The sequence below is a fragment of the Terrapene carolina genome, unplaced genomic scaffold (assembly GCF_002925995.2).
Source record: "Terrapene carolina triunguis isolate 2854851 unplaced genomic scaffold, T_m_triunguis-2.0 Scaffold33723, whole genome shotgun sequence".
In the NCBI taxonomy this organism is placed as follows: domain Eukaryota; kingdom Metazoa; phylum Chordata; order Testudines; family Emydidae; genus Terrapene; species Terrapene triunguis.
The window spans coordinates 2,544,217-2,561,102 of NW_020698074.1; the positions used below are offsets into that span (position 1 = coordinate 2,544,217).

At 42.1% G+C, this 16,886-nt stretch overlaps 1 protein-coding gene across 1 annotated transcript in view; it reads left to right on the forward strand.

Moving 5' to 3' along the window:
* Positions 1–16,886, forward strand: part of LOC113409529 (DNA mismatch repair protein Mlh1-like) — a 39,401-nt gene that overhangs the window by 20,303 nt on the left and 2,212 nt on the right. Inside the window, exons 11-18 of the mRNA XM_026663552.1 lie at positions 435–588; positions 1,758–2,119; positions 4,100–4,248; positions 10,434–10,542; positions 13,757–13,820; positions 14,752–14,916; positions 15,159–15,251; positions 15,938–16,051. Coding sequence (XP_026519337.1) covers positions 435–588; positions 1,758–2,119; positions 4,100–4,248; positions 10,434–10,542; positions 13,757–13,820; positions 14,752–14,916; positions 15,159–15,251; positions 15,938–16,051 — 1,210 coding nt within the window. The remainder of the gene's footprint in view (positions 1–434; positions 589–1,757; positions 2,120–4,099; positions 4,249–10,433; positions 10,543–13,756; positions 13,821–14,751; positions 14,917–15,158; positions 15,252–15,937; positions 16,052–16,886) is intronic.

Here is a 16,886-nt window from a genome sequence, read left to right on the forward strand (position 1 = left end):
GTTACCTGACAGAGAAACCACCAAAGTGCTGGAGTGACCTTCAGCAGCGGCGCTAGCCCAGTGAGGGGCTTCTATATGCCAGGCCTTGTCACAAAGAGGTGGCTAGTGGTGAGTGTTACATGTATCCACTGAAAAAGTGACAGCTTCAAAACATCTTTTAGAAATATCATATAATAAAATTAGTTCATTAATAGGCTGATCCAAAGTAAATGGAAAGAAATGGGTTTTAAATCAAGCCTCTTAGTATTTAATAGATATCTAAGTATCAAAACAAGTAAGACTCCTCTGCAATACCATTCGTTTTGCAGGCCCATTTTAGCTGCCTAGGGTAGACTTATGGCCTCAGTTCTGACACATCTTGTGCTGAGCATATTCACACACTCCTCCATCAGTGTGATATTTTTAGCTTAGTTTTCCTTTAAAATGTTTTGCAGCCTGGAAATAGCCCCTCAGAACGTAGATGTGAATGTGCATCCTACAAAGCATGAAGTCCATTTTCTTCATGAAGACAGTATCCTAGAGTGTGTGCAGCAACATATAGAGAGCAAATTACTGGGCTCTAACTCTTCAAGGATGTACTTCACCCAGGTGAGAATATAACTATTAAGAGACGACGAGTCTTCACTGTGTTGATAGCCTGTGGAAGCAAGTATTCTAAGTTCAAGATTAGAATCTAGTCTGGGCCAGATACTCCTATTGTACTGTGGATCGTCTCTTGAGAGCTGTGCTGTCCATTTATGAAGTGTGTTTGCCAACATTTATTTTTTAAAGTGACACTGTCTAATTCAAATCTAGTCAGTTTGGGGGAGGAAGTTAAAAGTAATTTCAGGTACATTGACTTTGTCTCCTTGCCATTGTTTTTTCTCTGTCTTGTTTCTGCGTGAAAGACCTATATAAATAATGGAAATGATTATACACAAAGTGCTGTCAAAAGCACAATGAAAACAGACAGAAAAAAATATAAGGAAAAACATTTTTCTTTCAGTCAGTCATCCTGGGTTTACAAATAATAACAAGATGATATATTTTCAGACAGAAGGGTGACTTTAAAATGGACTCTTATTCATGGTTAATCTTTTACAGTATATTAAATTAATGGATTTTCTGTTATACATTTGTTTAATTTAATATTTAGGTTTATAAATAAATACTAACTTAATTAAGTAGAAGTATGTATTTATTTAACACTACCAATTTTTGTTTTTGCATAATTTTGTTAGTTTCAAAATATTGTATTTTAGATAAATACAAAATAACTATATAACCTAATAAACACACACATATAGGTTAGGGTTTTTTTACACTTCTAACACCAGGCAGGACTAATACCAAATATAGTATAGCATTGCTAGGGATAAAACTCTGTTTATTATAATAAACAAGCAAATAAAAACATGTTTAAAAAATGATTGGATTATATTTCTATGATTATAATTCTTATGTAAGTAGACTATTGTAAAATAGTATCTATAGAATAATAATTTTAATTAAATCTCTTTTTCATGTGCTTATTTTTTATAATACACACAGGGGATTGCATCTTCAGAACATTTAAAGATTAACAATTTCTTAACAATAAAGATTTCATTAGGGTGAAATTCACCCAATGCAGAGGGGGCCCAGGCCCCATTTAAGCACTTAAATTGGGCTTAAATGATATTTAAGGGGCCAAACATACAAGGGTAAATAGGCATGTAAAATCTCCTGATGACACTGAATCTCTCCTCTCCTTTCCCTCCCTCATTTTTGCAATGAAGACTTTGATCCCAGGAGTTGAATGCTCTTCCACTGAGGTTGTTAAATCAGCAGCAAGCTCCTCTTTCACAGCTAAAGGAACAGGTGATAAAGTCTATGCCCACCAGATGGTCCGAACCGATTCCCGAGACCAGAAGCTGGATGCTTTCCTTCAGCCTATAAACAAACCCTTGAGTACAGTGCATACAGCGCTGACCCTAGACGGTGGTACAGGACTTTCTGATGGCAGATCCAGACAGCAGGATACTGAAATGGAAGATCTCAATGACTTTGATACAATAGTTGCTGCACAGGGGGATTCAGTGATGACACCAGAGGGGCAGAAGGAAAGTGGAAGGCAGACTCCTGAAACAGTCCCTACTAGGTAAAGATGATCTATGCTGGATAGTTGTATTGTTGTGTTTTTATCAGAATGGATAAAAATTGATGTTTTTAAATTTTAAAAAAATGTTTTTTAATTTAAATCAGATTTTTTAAATTTATATTAATATGTTTAATTTTAAGAAATAAACCCATTGAAAATTACATTTTAAACTGACAATTTATGTTAAGGCCTAAAATGATAATCTGTTTAAATTTTTTAAATTAAATACAAAAAAATATTTAGCAGTGCCTGCTTGTTGCCAAGTTTTTAAAGAAAGGCAGACCACTTAACTGGTGGTAGTCACTTGCTAAGCACCTGGAATCAGAGTTGTTGAAGTGCTAAACCAGCTTTTGACAACAGTAAAATTTTCTGCAGGTGTAAACAATATGTTCTCAATTTTAGTTTATTCAACTAGTTCAGTTCAATGAGTAGTTCATTCGAAGCTAAGAAACCAGTTGCATTTGAAAAATCAGGAAAGCTCTTTTCCCTCTTCCAGTCTATGAATAAAAACTAGTTGTGAGAGGATGAGATCTGCTAGTTCTAAAATCTTGATGGATATGGTGATGAGAAGCAGTCAGTTCAGTTCACTGGCTATAGTTGATACTACTTTTGTTTAGTAAATCCATTAGTTTTAAATGCAAAATATGTTTTTATAGGAGACAAACTTTTTTATCCAGCACATTTAAGAAAAATTAAATGCTGTTTTTGTGCATTTATAATTGAATTTCCATCCAAATAGAGTTTGATACAAATGGCAAGTAAAACAAACTAATATCTAGTAAATAAGAGAAGTATCACTCACCATAAAAGATAATAAAATTTAGAATTTGAATAAATGTAAGTTAAGTTCTATAGTTGCTTAAATAAATGTAATAGGTATAGTGCATCCTCCTGGTTAGCAAAAAGAAGCACCAAATTTAGTGTAATTAGTTGCAAATCAACATGTTTTAATAGTTACCGACCAATGAGAATCAGCTTTTTTTTTGTGAAAATAACTAAAATGTACAAATGCAAAACAATTAATATTGATTATTCAAATCAAGGTTTTCTGGTTGTTGATTTGAATAATTGTTAAAATAGGTGATTTAAATCAGTTCACCCTGCAGTTTATGCAGGTGTGCAGTCAAGTTTGAGTGCTTTTTTTTAAGAAAAAGGGATCAGGAAAGCTATAAAACCAAATATGAACAAATATTGTCTTGAACTTTCACAGAGGAATTAAACTCTTTATTAAACAATAACACACAAGCCTTGTGCTTCTGCTGGAGAATCAGAAAGTGAAAATGACCATTCTCCAAGGTGAGAGATGAATATAAAGGAAACTAACAGCATAAATGGTGAAAAGTAAATAGGGTATGTTTTATTGAAGGCGATCATGTATGAATCATAATCCCTTATGCTCACCTATGGAGGGTTAAGTACGGGGGGAGGTTACACAGTGTTCCTTCTCCAGTCTTGCACACATTCTCTGGAAAAGATAATCTGATCTGAGGCTATTTAACTATATGCAAAGCTCTTAAAAGAGGATCCCCAGAGCAGCCAGTCAGGGGAGGCCCTGGTAGTGCTGGTCAACTGGAGCTGCTCTGACAGTTTGTCCAGAGCTACCAGGGAGAGAGATTATTTTTCATTATATTAAAGAAAATCAAATGTAGTTAAGGAACACACAGGATCTTTTGTGATATCTTCTTTAGGGCCTGGTCTAACTCCTGTTGAATTTGATGGGTGCTGAGTTGGGCCTTTAAACAGTTGATTTGTCCAATGTGATTAGTAATAAGGATCCCTAAATAGCCTTGACAGTTGCCCTGTTTTGTCACAGTGCCTTGGAAATTAAACAAAACAATCTTTCCTTTGAAACTTTTTGGAGCTAGCTGGGTTTCCTGATTGCTGTTTAATGTAGGGTTACCACACTTCACTGCTGAGTATATACTTGTATATCATTCTAATGAGAATAGAAAATATTTCCTCTTTGTCTCTGTATTGCAGAAAGAGACAGTGGACAGGCTCTGATGTGGAAATGGAGGAAGATGATACTAGAAAGGGAATGACTGCTGCCTGTACCCCTAAGAGAAGGATTATTAACCTAACCAGTGTGTTGACTCTGCAAGAGGAAATTAGTAGCCAAGCACATGCAAGTATGCAAGCCACTTGTTCCTCAAGATGGTTATTTTTCTGACAGTTAAACACAATTGCTTGGACTACTTAAGATCATTTTATAAAAGTAGTACAAGAAGCCTGTTTCTGTTACACACCAAGAGCCCCAGCAAACTTTCTTTTGTATCTTGTTCATGTTTCTTAGCTTGCAGATTGACCTGCTAAACCAGAGCAGTATTGAATTAATCCAACTGTCTGAGCAAAATGTGTAATAAGTTTTTTAAACCATGACGACCAGCTTCTGCAGACATTTTCCACTTAGACAGGAGAGGTGCACACTTCATATCTAAGGGCTGGTTTAGCCTTTAGTAAGCCTGCATATTAAACCACATTACTAAACAAAATGCACTAACTTAATGTAAGGCTTTTTTCCATTCCAAATACAGGTATTAACTCACCCCATAGATGAACAGCCTGCAAAATTGCAGCCTAAATACCAAGGTTCTATGTTTATTTGCTCTGGATACAGGACAAAGTGAGGTTTCTTAAACAATGGAACTTTTGTAAAACAATAAGATTTTTTTTTCTTTTTTTCCCTCTAATTTCCATGCAGAGATGTTTAAGGGTAAGCCATGTTCACAGGAATTTTTTTTATTGCCTAGTTGCAAGTCTCTGAAAATAGATTTATAATGGAAACAATGATGGGACAGATTAATTGAATTGCTGTAGCTTGTGCACACCATTTTTATTTGAATGAGGAAAGGGGAACCACTTTCTCCGTGTCACTTAGGGCACGGTTACACTTGCAAATGTAGAGCGCTTTGAGTTAAACCAGCCTTCGTAGAGCGCAGTAGGGAAAGCGCTGCAGTCTGTCCACACTGACAGCTGCAGGCGCACTGGCGTGGCCACATTTGCAGCAATTGCAGCGGCATTGGGGGCATTGTGGGCAGCTATCCCACAGAGCACCTCTTCCCATTCTGGCGCTGTGGCTTGTGGGAAGGGGCAGGTGGTGCGGGGCATTCTGGGTCCTTTCCCAAGGCCCCATGATGCATCGGTTCGCATCCCAGCAATCCCTCTGCTTCTGTCCACAATTGGCGCCATCTTTCAGCGTTTTTTGTACTGCGCGCTCTGGCTTCCTATTCGGTCTGCGGGAATGGTGAGGAATATGCTGAAGATTGTCGCTAGCACATCACGTTTGGCAGTTGAGTTATTCCTTAAGATCCAAAGTGACAGTGAGGACTCCGACAATGCTATCGAGCCGCGTAATGCGTACGACACGAGATTGCTTGTGACATTCACGGACATGCTCACCACCGTGGAACGGTGCTTTTGGGCTCGGGAAACAAGCACTGAGTGGTGGGATCACATCGTCATGCAAGTCTGGGATGACTAGCAGAGGCTGCAGAACTTTCGGATGAGAAAAGCCACTTTCATGGGACTGTGTGATGAGCTCGCTCCTACCCTGCGGCGCAGGGACACAAGATTGAGAGCTGCGTTGACGGTGGAGAAGTGGGTGGCTATTGCAATCTGGAAGCTGACAACTCCAGACAGCTACTGATCGATCGCAAACCAGTTTGGAGTGGGGAAGTCGACGGTTGGAATCGTGTTGATGCAAGTTTGCAGGGCCATTAATCGCATCCTGCTCAGAAGAACCATGACTCTGGGTAACATGCATGACATTGTGGCTGGCTTTGCACAAATTGGTTTCCCTAACTGCAGAGGGGCGATAGATGGGATGCATATTCCAATTCTGGCACCAGCCCACCTAGCCTCCGAGTACGTTATTCGGAAGGGGTATTTCTCAATGGTTCTCCAGGTGCTTGTGGATCACTGTGGGTGTTTCATTGACATTAACGCAGGCTGGCCTGGAAAGGTGCATGACGCACTCATCTTTTGGAACACTGGCCTGTTCAGGAAGCTGCAAGCTGGGACTTTTTTCCCTGACCAGAAGATCACCGTAGGGGAAGTCGAAATGCCCATTGTGATCCTTGGAGACCCCACCTACCCTTTAATGCCATGGCTCATGAAACCCTACACAGAGAGCCTTGACAGCAGCAAGGAGCGGTTCAACAACAGGCTGAGCTGGTGCAGAATGACTGTGGAGTGTGCTTTTGGCCATTTAAAGGGCTGCTGGCGCTGTCTGTATGGGAAGCTGGACCTGGCTGATAACAGCATCCCCACGGTTATATCTGCGTGCTGTACCCTCCATAACATTTGTGAAGGAAAGAGTCAAAGATTCACTCAGGCATGGAACTCAGAGGTTCAACACCTGGAGGCTGAATTTGAACAGCCAGAGAGTGGGGCTATTAGAGGGGCCCAGCGCAGGGTTGCAAGGATTAGGGATGCCTTGACGGAGCAATTTGAGGCTGAAAGCCACCAGGAATGTCTGGTGCCCTGCATGGGAGTGAAGTGCAGTGGTTCTAATGTTAGTAGGAATCTGTGTTTGCTACGTATGATGCACTGACTTGCAGTGCCTGTTGCTTTCCTGGGCTAAGGTATCTTTTATTTTATGCAATAATAAAGAATGTTTTCAAAGCAAAAAAATCAATTTATTGAAAAGAAAATGCATTTATTGAAAAGAAACACAACTGCTTAGGAAACAGAAAGGGCAAGGGGATGGGGTGGCGAACGGTACAATCACAGATTTGCGTATGTCCTGTTATCATACTCAGCCTTCCTGTCTGGAGTGCCATGCAATGAGTGCTGCACTTCAGGCTGGCTATACTGCATGGCGATGGGGGTTGAGTGCAGTGGGTAAGGGTCGTAGTTTTCAGGGCTGGGTGGTGAAGCTATAGGTGTTGGAGGCAGCTGGTGGCAATAAGAACCCGGATGTTGGGAAAAGTAGGTTGGAGGTGAGATGGGGGCACAAGGGAAAGAGTTTTGGGACAAGGGCTGCGGGCGGGGAGGGGACCGGTATTGCTACGAGTGCCTGGATCGAGTCCACTTGGCGCTCCATAATGCTTATCAGCCGCTCCGTGCTTTGGTGCTGGCGATCCGCATTCTGCTGGCAGATCCTCCTTTCACTCTCCCCCCACTCCTGCACTTTTTGATTTTCATTAAGGGAGTGCTGCATGAAGTCATGACTTCATGCAGCATGTCCTCTTTGCTTCTATGTGGCCTCTTCCTGATTCTTTGGAGTCTTTCAGCTGTTGATAACAAGAACTGCTGGGATCTCAAGGTTGCATCTGTAAAGGCAAAATGCAACACTTAACAGAGGCAGCATTGTTCGCACCAGACAGAGCAATGATTCCCCTGTACTTAAGGAGGGCAAGCACAGTCTACACAATAGCATAATTTGCCTGTCCCAAAGCGAGCACACATAACCCACGGGAGCCCCAAAATGGTGAGTGAGCACAGGGTCAAGGGGGACTGATTCTTTCATGGCTGTACTGTCCTCTGGGTTTCTGTGCCTTGGGGAGAGCCAACAGCTGCAGGGGGCCCCTATACTGAACACTGTCCCCACATTTTCCACAAGAGTTCGTCCTGGAAAATGAGGGTGACCTGGGAAGTAAGGTACAATGCAGCTTCCGCCCTGGCCCATATGCAGCTTGCCTGTGTGCAGCAATGGTCCCCTCGCCCCTCATGGCACAGTGGTGCAGACATGTTAGCCTGACTGGGACAAGGACCACAGTGGCTCTCCCACAAAACCTGCGCAAGCGCATTGCCCAAGTTCTGGCTGAGACCTTTGTAGAGATCACTGAGGCCGCAATGTGAGAGAGCACATCAACGCCCTATTCTGAATCTAGGCATGCATGCAGCCCTAACCCTCCTCGCCCGAAGAGCCCACACCGAGTAAGTTCCTTCCCAAAATAAAAGCCGTTTACCGGGAACCTCCTCTGGTATTTGTCCTTCACCAAACACCAGCCACTGCGACTGGCTACCTTCCTCCTGGCTTGAGAACAGCTCCTGGCTGCATGCATCTAGGGATGCCGGGGTGTCTTCCGCCTCAGCACCCTCGCTCCCGCTTTGCTGCTCCTTCTCCTCCTGCCTTGTTGGACTGGGCTCTGAAGTGTCCATGGTGGTACTTGGAGTGGAGGTGGGGTCACCCCCAAGTATCGCAACCAGCTCTTTGTAAAAACGGCAGGTCGCGGGGGCAGCACCAGAGCGGCGGTTTGCCTCGCGGGCTTTGCAGTAGGCATTCCGCAGCTCCTTCACTTTAACCCTGCACTGCAGGGCGTCCTGGTCATGGCCCCTTTCCATCCTGTCCCTTGATATCTGCCCAAAGGTATCGTAATTCCTACGCCTGGATTGCAGCTGGGACTGTACAGCTTCCTCCCCGCAAACACTGATGAGGTCCAGCACCTCACCATTGCTGGGGATCGCCTGGCGCGTGGAGGCATGGTCACCTGGAAAGATTGGCTGAGAGCACTCCACGCCTGGCTGAGCAAACAGGAAGGGGATTTTCAAAATTCCCAGAGAATTTAAAGGAGGGCGGGTCTGACAGTTGGTCACCTGAGGGCAGGGCAGTAGAGTTCAAAGTGATGACCAGAGAGGCTAGAACAGGCATTGTGGGACACTTCTAGAGGCCGATCAGAGCGCATTAACAGACCAGGGCATCCACACTGGTGCTGCAGTGCTCCAGCGGGGACGCATCAAATGTTATTCCACTTGCCAAGGTGGATTACCAGGAGTGCTCTAGCCGCGGAATCAGAGCGCTCTATGTGCCTTGCCAGTGTGGATGGGTCGTGAGTTAGAGCGCATTGGGCTGCTTTAATGCGCTCTAACGTGCAAGTGTAGCCATGCCCTTACTTATATAAGGATTTCACTGTGACAGGTAAAATACTATTCCCAGCTTGCAGATTCTTAGGGCAGTTTCCTCTAAGGTGGTGTTTCACTTTGCATCTTCTGCACAGCACAATCCTTGTTTGTTAGTGAGATTTAACTGCAATAGGAGTGGCATCCATTCAAACATTCCAGCCCTATTAAGCTGGTCTAAGTATTGGAAATCCTATGGCATGACAGTTTTTGTCTTGCTAACTTTAATTGGTTGGTAACAAGATTCAGGGAAATTCCACAGCTAAGTAGGCCAGCATCTACAGATATCTACATTGGCTGCTAAGGCTAAGAAATCTTGACTCCTAGCAATCAAAAGGTTTAATGATGTTCTCTTTGAAACTCCTCAATGGCTGCTAGTCCTGAATACAAAATGCCATATCCTGGTGTATCTAGTTCATCCGCTCAGTGCTTAAATATGAAGGCATTGCAGTTGCAGCTATTCTGTAGCCACCAAAAAACTTCCCAGAATTTTAGCAGTCAGAATTTGAGCAACTGTTCCATTTTGTGTTACCCTTGAGAAGAAGCTAGAAGAATGTAATAGGCCTTTTTAATAGAATGGGTGGAACGGAGCTTCGTTTGAAGAGTCTCACTTTTTATTATAAGCTCACTTTTTCTAAACCATGAGGACAGAAATTTCTTGCGGGAAAGCAAATAAATAGCTAAGAACCTGATCTGCGTATATACTTAGGGTACGTCTTCACTACCCGCCATATCGGCGGGTAGCAATCGATTTATCCGGGATCGATATATCGCGTCTTGTTACGACGCGATATATTGATCCCCGAACGCGCTCACCGTCGACTCCGGAACTCCACCAGAACGAGCGACGGTAGCGCAGTCGACGGGGGAGCTGCGGCCGTCAATCCCGCGCCGTGTGGACCCCAGGTAATTAGATCCAAGATACTTCGACTTCAGCTACGCTATTCGCGTAGCTGAAGTTGCGTATCTTGGATCGACTTCCCCCCCCCCCCCAGTGTAGACCAGCCCTTAGTATCAGTGAGGAGTATAGCCTGAATAGGAACAACAGCAGGGTCAATTCTTAAATCTGATTTTACTCTGGAGGGTTTCTTTTGCATTACCAACTTTCTTTTAGGCATGTTTGGTATTTATTAATCTTTTCGGACCAGGAACTTCTCCAGTAAAACATGATAAAATTCAAGTAAAATATTCAAGATTTTTACTAATTGTTTTCATTCATGGTTTGAATTTAATATAAAATTTCTCATTCATACATTGTGTTTATCTCTTTTAGGATTAAACTATTGGAGTGTTTAGAATTTCCTTTATAGTGTTTAGTACTTGTTTATTTTGGACTGTTTGGACTGAAGTGTGATTCAAGTAGTAGTTTGAGATTTTCACAACTTGAATAATCAAGATACTTTGCAGACTATAGCAAATCTGGGCTGGGGAGAAGTTATATGACCTCATGTTGTTAGATGTATTATTCCAGGTCTTCAGGAGATGCTACGTGATCACTCGTTTGTTGGTTGTGTTAGTCCACAGTGGGCCCTGGCACAATACCAGACAAAGCTGTATCTTCTCAATACCACACAACTCAGGTAAACACACTGATTCATGCTGTTAGATGTGTTGTCAACAGTTGAAATAGCTGGTGAACACAACTGAGTAGTTAAAAATAAGAATGAAAGAAATAATAGAAATGAGGTACAAAGGCACTGTGAATGCTGCTCTTGAAATCTAGCCAAATTGGTGATTTGAAGAGCACTCAAGTGTTAAAGGCCTCAAATTTTTAATCTATCTTAATTTTTTGTATTGATCCTGCAAAATTTATAGGCTGCTGCTACATAATTAAAATGCACTTTACTGTGTTGTGTCCCACTGACTAAAAACCCAGAGGATGAAAGGAATTTGATTCTACATCACACTTACCCGTACCATTCATTTGAATAGCTAAGTTATTGAAATGTCAAAGAACCTAATTCTTTTAAAATCAGTTCTGTGCCTGATTACAGAGCCTGCAGAATATTGGGACAACGCAAATTGTTTGTGTAAACCTACAAAAAACAACTACCAAATTTAGGCCCAACTGCCTTGAGGTGTCAAGTTATGTACTGTCTTTTATCAGCACAGAATCAGTCCTTTTCTCCCAGACTAACACCACACAGTTGAGAGATTAAGGGTTTGTCTACGCAAACATTTAGTTCTTGGCAAGATGGGGTGTGAATCTACTCTGCAGTATGCCGATCTGATATGTGATATTTGTTAAGAGTGCTTTGGTCTAGTCCTCGTTGAAATGGGAGTAGATCAGAGTGCATTAACGAACTGTTAACCTGCATCAGCAGGATCCACATGGGTAGTTAGAGCACCACAGGGTTGAACTAAATGTTTATATAGACAAGCCATGAGATCCTAACACATCAGTGTACTAGAGCTCTAACAGGATGTAATAAGGTTCATTCTGCAGCTAAGGCCTTGTCTACACTGGCAAGTTACTGCGCAGTAAAGCAGCTTTCTGCAGTGTAACTCCCGAGGTGTACACGCTTAGGGCATGGCTACACTTGCAGATGTAGAGCGCTTTGAGTTAAACCAGCCTTCGTAGAGCGCAGTAGGGAAAGCGCTGCAATCTGTCCACACTGACAGCTGCAAGCGCACTGGCATAGCCACTTTAGCAGCTCTTGCAACGGCCACAGAGAGCAGTGCATTGTGGTAGCTATCCCAGCATGCAAGTGGTTGCAATGTGCTTTTCAAATGCGGGGTGGAGCGTGACAGGGAGTGTGTTGTGTGTATGTGGGGGGAGAGAGAGTGGGTTTTGGGGGGGCTGAGAGCATGTCAGCATGCCGCCTCTTTCTCTCACACACAGCATTCCACAGTAATGGTTGCTTTGTCTTGGGGCAGATAAGCAGCCAGCTGTCGGAAACGGAGCTTTCAAAGGGCATTTCCGCATTCCTACATTGATTACAAAACAATGGCAAGAGTGGCCACTTGACTTAAGGGGATTATGAGACGTTTCCGGAGGCTGATCAGAGCGCAGTAATGCAACACCTCGTTCACACTGCGAGGGCGCAGCAAACATTATTCCACTCGCCGAGGTGGAGTACCAGCAGCGCTGTAGCCGCGGAGTCAGAGCACTCTACGTGCCTTGCCAGTGTGAACGGGTAGTGAGCCCGGGGCTCCTTTAATGCGCTGTAACTCGCAAGTGTAGCCAAGCCCTTAGTGCGCAGAAACTCCTCAGTTGCGGCGTTGCAAAAAAAATCACCTCGACGAAAGTCATAAGCCTTAAAGCATAGAGGCTCCAGCGCTGTAGCGGTAGTGTAAACACATTACAGCGCACAAAGCAATCAATTGGCCTCCGGAAGTGTCCCATACTCCCTCAAGTGGCTGCTCTGCTCATGCGCCCTTCCCCTTTCAAAGCTCTATTTCTGACAGCCCTTGCATGCTGTGCTGATCTGTCTGGGACACAAAGCCAAACCATTAATGTGGAATGCTCGTGCTGTTGAACAGAGGCGGGTGGAGAGAGAGACAGATTACTGTGCAGAGAGCTGGGGAGGGAGGCGGGGGCTGATGGGGGTTTCCCCCTCCCCCGCCTCAGGACTGGTGGCTTCCTGCCACTGTCTGAACTTACAAGACAGCATGCTGACACACTCTCTGTCCCCCAAAACACACTCTCTCCTCCCTCCCCTCCACACACACACACTCCCTGTCATACACTCTACCCCCCTCCAACCCCTTCAGTTGAAAAGCAGCTGGCAATGTAGGAGGATGCCCATGGAACAATGGGATTGGGAAACCTGCATCATGTGATGCTGTGCCTGCCCCATGAGGTATTGCAAACCCTTCCCAAAGCACCCTGCAGTGAGTTGCACAGTGGAATAGCTACCACAATGCACTGCTCTCTTTGCCTTTGCAAGAGCTGCTAATATGGATGCGCTCCACCATCACAAGGAGCACAATGTGGATGCACAACAGCGGTTTAATTCCAGCGCTTTAATAAAAGTGGTATAACTTTTTGTGCAGAAACTTGCCAGTGTAAACATACCCTAAGATCCACACACTCATCTTGAAGGTCTGTAAAGGGTGTGTATAGATTTTACTGACACTTATTTGAAAGAACAAAAGCATTCCTCCCTTGTTTTTATAAGGCTGTTAGTCACTGTATCTTAAACAGTACATGTGTATTGTTCCCATTTGTTACAAGATCTGTGGCTAGTACCTCCTCCCCTGTTCCTCCTCAGCATTTCTTTGACTTGTAACCTGCGGCAAATGAATATGAAGGTTTAATGTATGATAAATAGGAACAAATGTGTAGTAGCTGCATGTTAAGAGTATTTTAAGCTTTTGCACCAGTATTGTGGAGACTACGAACACTAAGAAACAGGCTCACATTTATTTGTGTATCATATGTGCCTGGTGATGCTATTGCTAGTTACAACATATCAGTGACTTTTTTCTCTGTCTGTAAAAAAAAACTATACACTGGAACCTCGTTTATCTGATCTAATTGGGACTAGGCCAGATCGGATAACCAAAAATCTAGATAAACTGGAGAATGGGCAGCTGATGGTTCAGTTAATAAGGAAAGCCAGATGATGGAGGCTTAGTTAAATGGGGTTCTATTGTATTGCCAAAATCATAGTTTTATTAAAGGACAATCCATTCTTATTGCTGTTTCCCATAGGATGTTTTTCTCTCTCCTAAGTATACTGCTTTTTCCCCCACGATTCTGCCATTACAAAGTGGAAAATATGCACACGACAAAAAATTAGACAGAAATGGTCATTTCAATAATAAATTAACTCTTTTCCTCCCATTCAGCCAAGAACTCTTCTACCAGATTCTTCTTTATGACTTTGCAAACTTTGGAGTTCTGAGGTTGTCAGTAAGTATAACTTCCCTTCAACTCTTATATACAGGTTTTGGAGAGAATGATCTGATATAAAAGTTTTAACCTCACATATGTGGGGCTGGTAGCACACGTAATTAGTGACCACCTGTAAAAAGTTGGTCTAAGTGCATCACATAAGAACTCTTGGGCAGACACAGAGCTGGAATTCTCCTGGTCAGCATTCAACTGCCTTAATCATCCTTTCTTTTCCTGCAACCCTCTGCCTTATTCACTACATTACTTTCAAATTCTGCAACAACTGAGGCTGGGGTCCTACAAACAAATGTCTCCTTCACCCCCGATTCATCCCCAGAGCGGGTCCATTCTGACACACATGCACTAGGGGGCTGAATTAAGGCTACACAGGCAACCTTAATTTTAGCATTTCCTAACTATTAGTGCTTGATTTTGCAACTTTAATGTATCTTTTTGGTAATTTATGTTCTATATGAAGTATGTTTATACTGCTGACTAGGTCAAACTTCAGATATGAAGGTGGATCTCTGTTAAATGACAACCAATATACATTTTTTTTAAAAATGCATTCCCTTTGTGTTTAATCTCCTTTGCACTTACATGAAATAGCAGATTTTGATGATTGCACAGCTGCTGCAAGTTCTGATAGTGGTTGCTTTATTATTAGTGTCAGATTCTGTTCCTTAAACAGCTTCATTGTTGATGCACTAGATTGTGTGTTAAAACATACCTTCTTTTTTGCTCTGTCTTAATCAGAAATGTATTGGGAAGTACTTAAATATGCCATGGTATTTTGCAATGGGCTTTAGAGAAGGGCTTGCTGTAAAGATTCTTCTGTATTCTTAGGGAAGAAAGTAAAATTGACTGCTGCATGAGGAACATCTGGATTTTGAAGGGTTGAAGTGTATGGGTGGTAATGATGATTGTATTGTACCTCGGTCACTTACAGGAGCCAGCTCCGCTATATGATCTAGCTATGCTAGCCTTGGAGAACACTGAAAGTGGCTGGACAGAAGAAGATGGCCCAAAGGAAGGACTTGCTGAATACATTGTTGAGTTTCTAAAAAAGAAGACTGAAATGCTGAAAGACTATTTCTCTCTTGAAATTGATGAGGTGATTACTGCTGTTGCTTCTATGTCATAAGGTTATTTGTATAACTCTTAGGTGTTTGTAATGCACAATAGGAAACTGTATTTAATATTTTTGATTTGCTTTAAGGCTAGTACCAACCTGATAAATACAATCACTGTACAGCAAACAGCAGTGTCCTGGGTTTGTAGATATGTCTAGTAGGTAGATACATTATTATAAGACCCTAGGTATTTCACCATGTAAAGAAAGTGTTGTGCTTACAGGATGGAAACCTTACTGGATTACCACTCTTGATAGACAACTATGTTCCACCATTGGAGGGACTACCTATGTTTATCCTTCGCTTAGCCACAGAGGTATGGTGCTGTTCAGCAGTTAGTTAATGGGGAAGCTAACTAGTCTGCAAATGTTACCTTCTTTTCATCATTGTCATTTATTAGAAAATGTGATTTTTAGATGTTCTCTAAAATGAAGTTACTAATAGGCAGGCATGCAATAATTCAACCACTAAGAAATTCACCAGAAATTGATGTGGGGAGAAGAGTTCATATCTAATGTCATAGACCCTGTTCTGACAGAAGCAGTTGGTGCAAAAGTACAACTGCCAACATTCCTGCCTCCAGTGACCACACACAGTATTTTTAAATATCTGCCAATGTAGTAATCATCACATTATAATGGTAATACAGATGCTGACATATGGGCAGTGCTCTAAACTTTCTCTTCTAAAAGGAAAACTCCACCGATTGCTTAAGTCCATTCCTAGCTAAATATTCACTATATAAGAATATGTTAATGAATGTTTAGAAACTTTTGAAAAAATTTTACTTTCAAAGATAGGCAAACTTTTAGACTATTCCTTGCTTTCTCTGTATTCTAACCTTATACCACCAAATGGCCAAGACAGTAGCCTATTTTAAACTTTTAATCAACCGGGCATTAAGTTGACTCTATAGACTAGTAAGTAGCAGTAATGTTCCTTCAAAACTACTATTTCAGATACTGAAACAAATGTTTGCTCTCATCAAATTTCTGTTGACAGGTAAACTGGGATGAAGAAAAAGAATGTTTTGAAAGCCTCAGTAAAGAATGTGCCATGTTTTACTCCATTAGAAAGCAGTATATCGTGGAGGAATCTGACTTGACTAGCCAGCAGGTACAGTAACTGCATATGCTGCTGTAGTCACCTGGGTAAATCACTTGTGTTGAATTGTAAAAACCTTTAAAGATGGCTTTCATGACTAGTCTCCCACTCTGTGGAAGTAGGTGAACTGAATAACAGTGCAGCAGGGTTCTGAAAGAATATACAGGCTTATCCTTTGGAGAAGGCTGCTTTTACAGGGCAAAAAGAATGTATGTATTTAGAAAAGTTATTAAATAAGAAATTCCTATGTGCTTAGAAAGAAAACATTGAGAATAAGGTCTAAAAACATTGCCTCACAGCTATCATACAGGCTGATTTCTCCTAAAGACTACCTTGTTTGTGTACCTTCAAAAAGTGTACATTCGGGCTGAATCTCTTAAATACCTAATTACTCTTTCAAAGTGCACAAATCAGTATCAACTAAGCACTTGCCAAAAGTTGATCAATCATGTTGTGTGGAATTTAAGTTTCCTCTGAATAATGCAAAAGCAATAATAATAATACCACCTGTAATTTCACAGTTTCTCAAACCAGAGAACTAAGGCCTCTCTAGCTGTTAGGACATTGAGCTGAGCTACAAGCCAGCCTAATCCAATTTGGGCCCAGAATTTGTGGAAAAACTGGTGCACATTCTTGTCCCTCTTCTCCCCCTCCTCCGGTGTGTATTGTTTTAATAGCACTACAGTGTCATTCTTGGGTGTATTAACAAGTGTGCTATATAAAACAGGAAATAATTGTTCTGCTCTACTTGACAGGGGGGAGGTATCAGCTGGAGTATTGTATCCAGTTTTGGTACCACACTTAAGGATGTGGACTAACTGGATCAGCCAGAGGAGAGCAACACAAA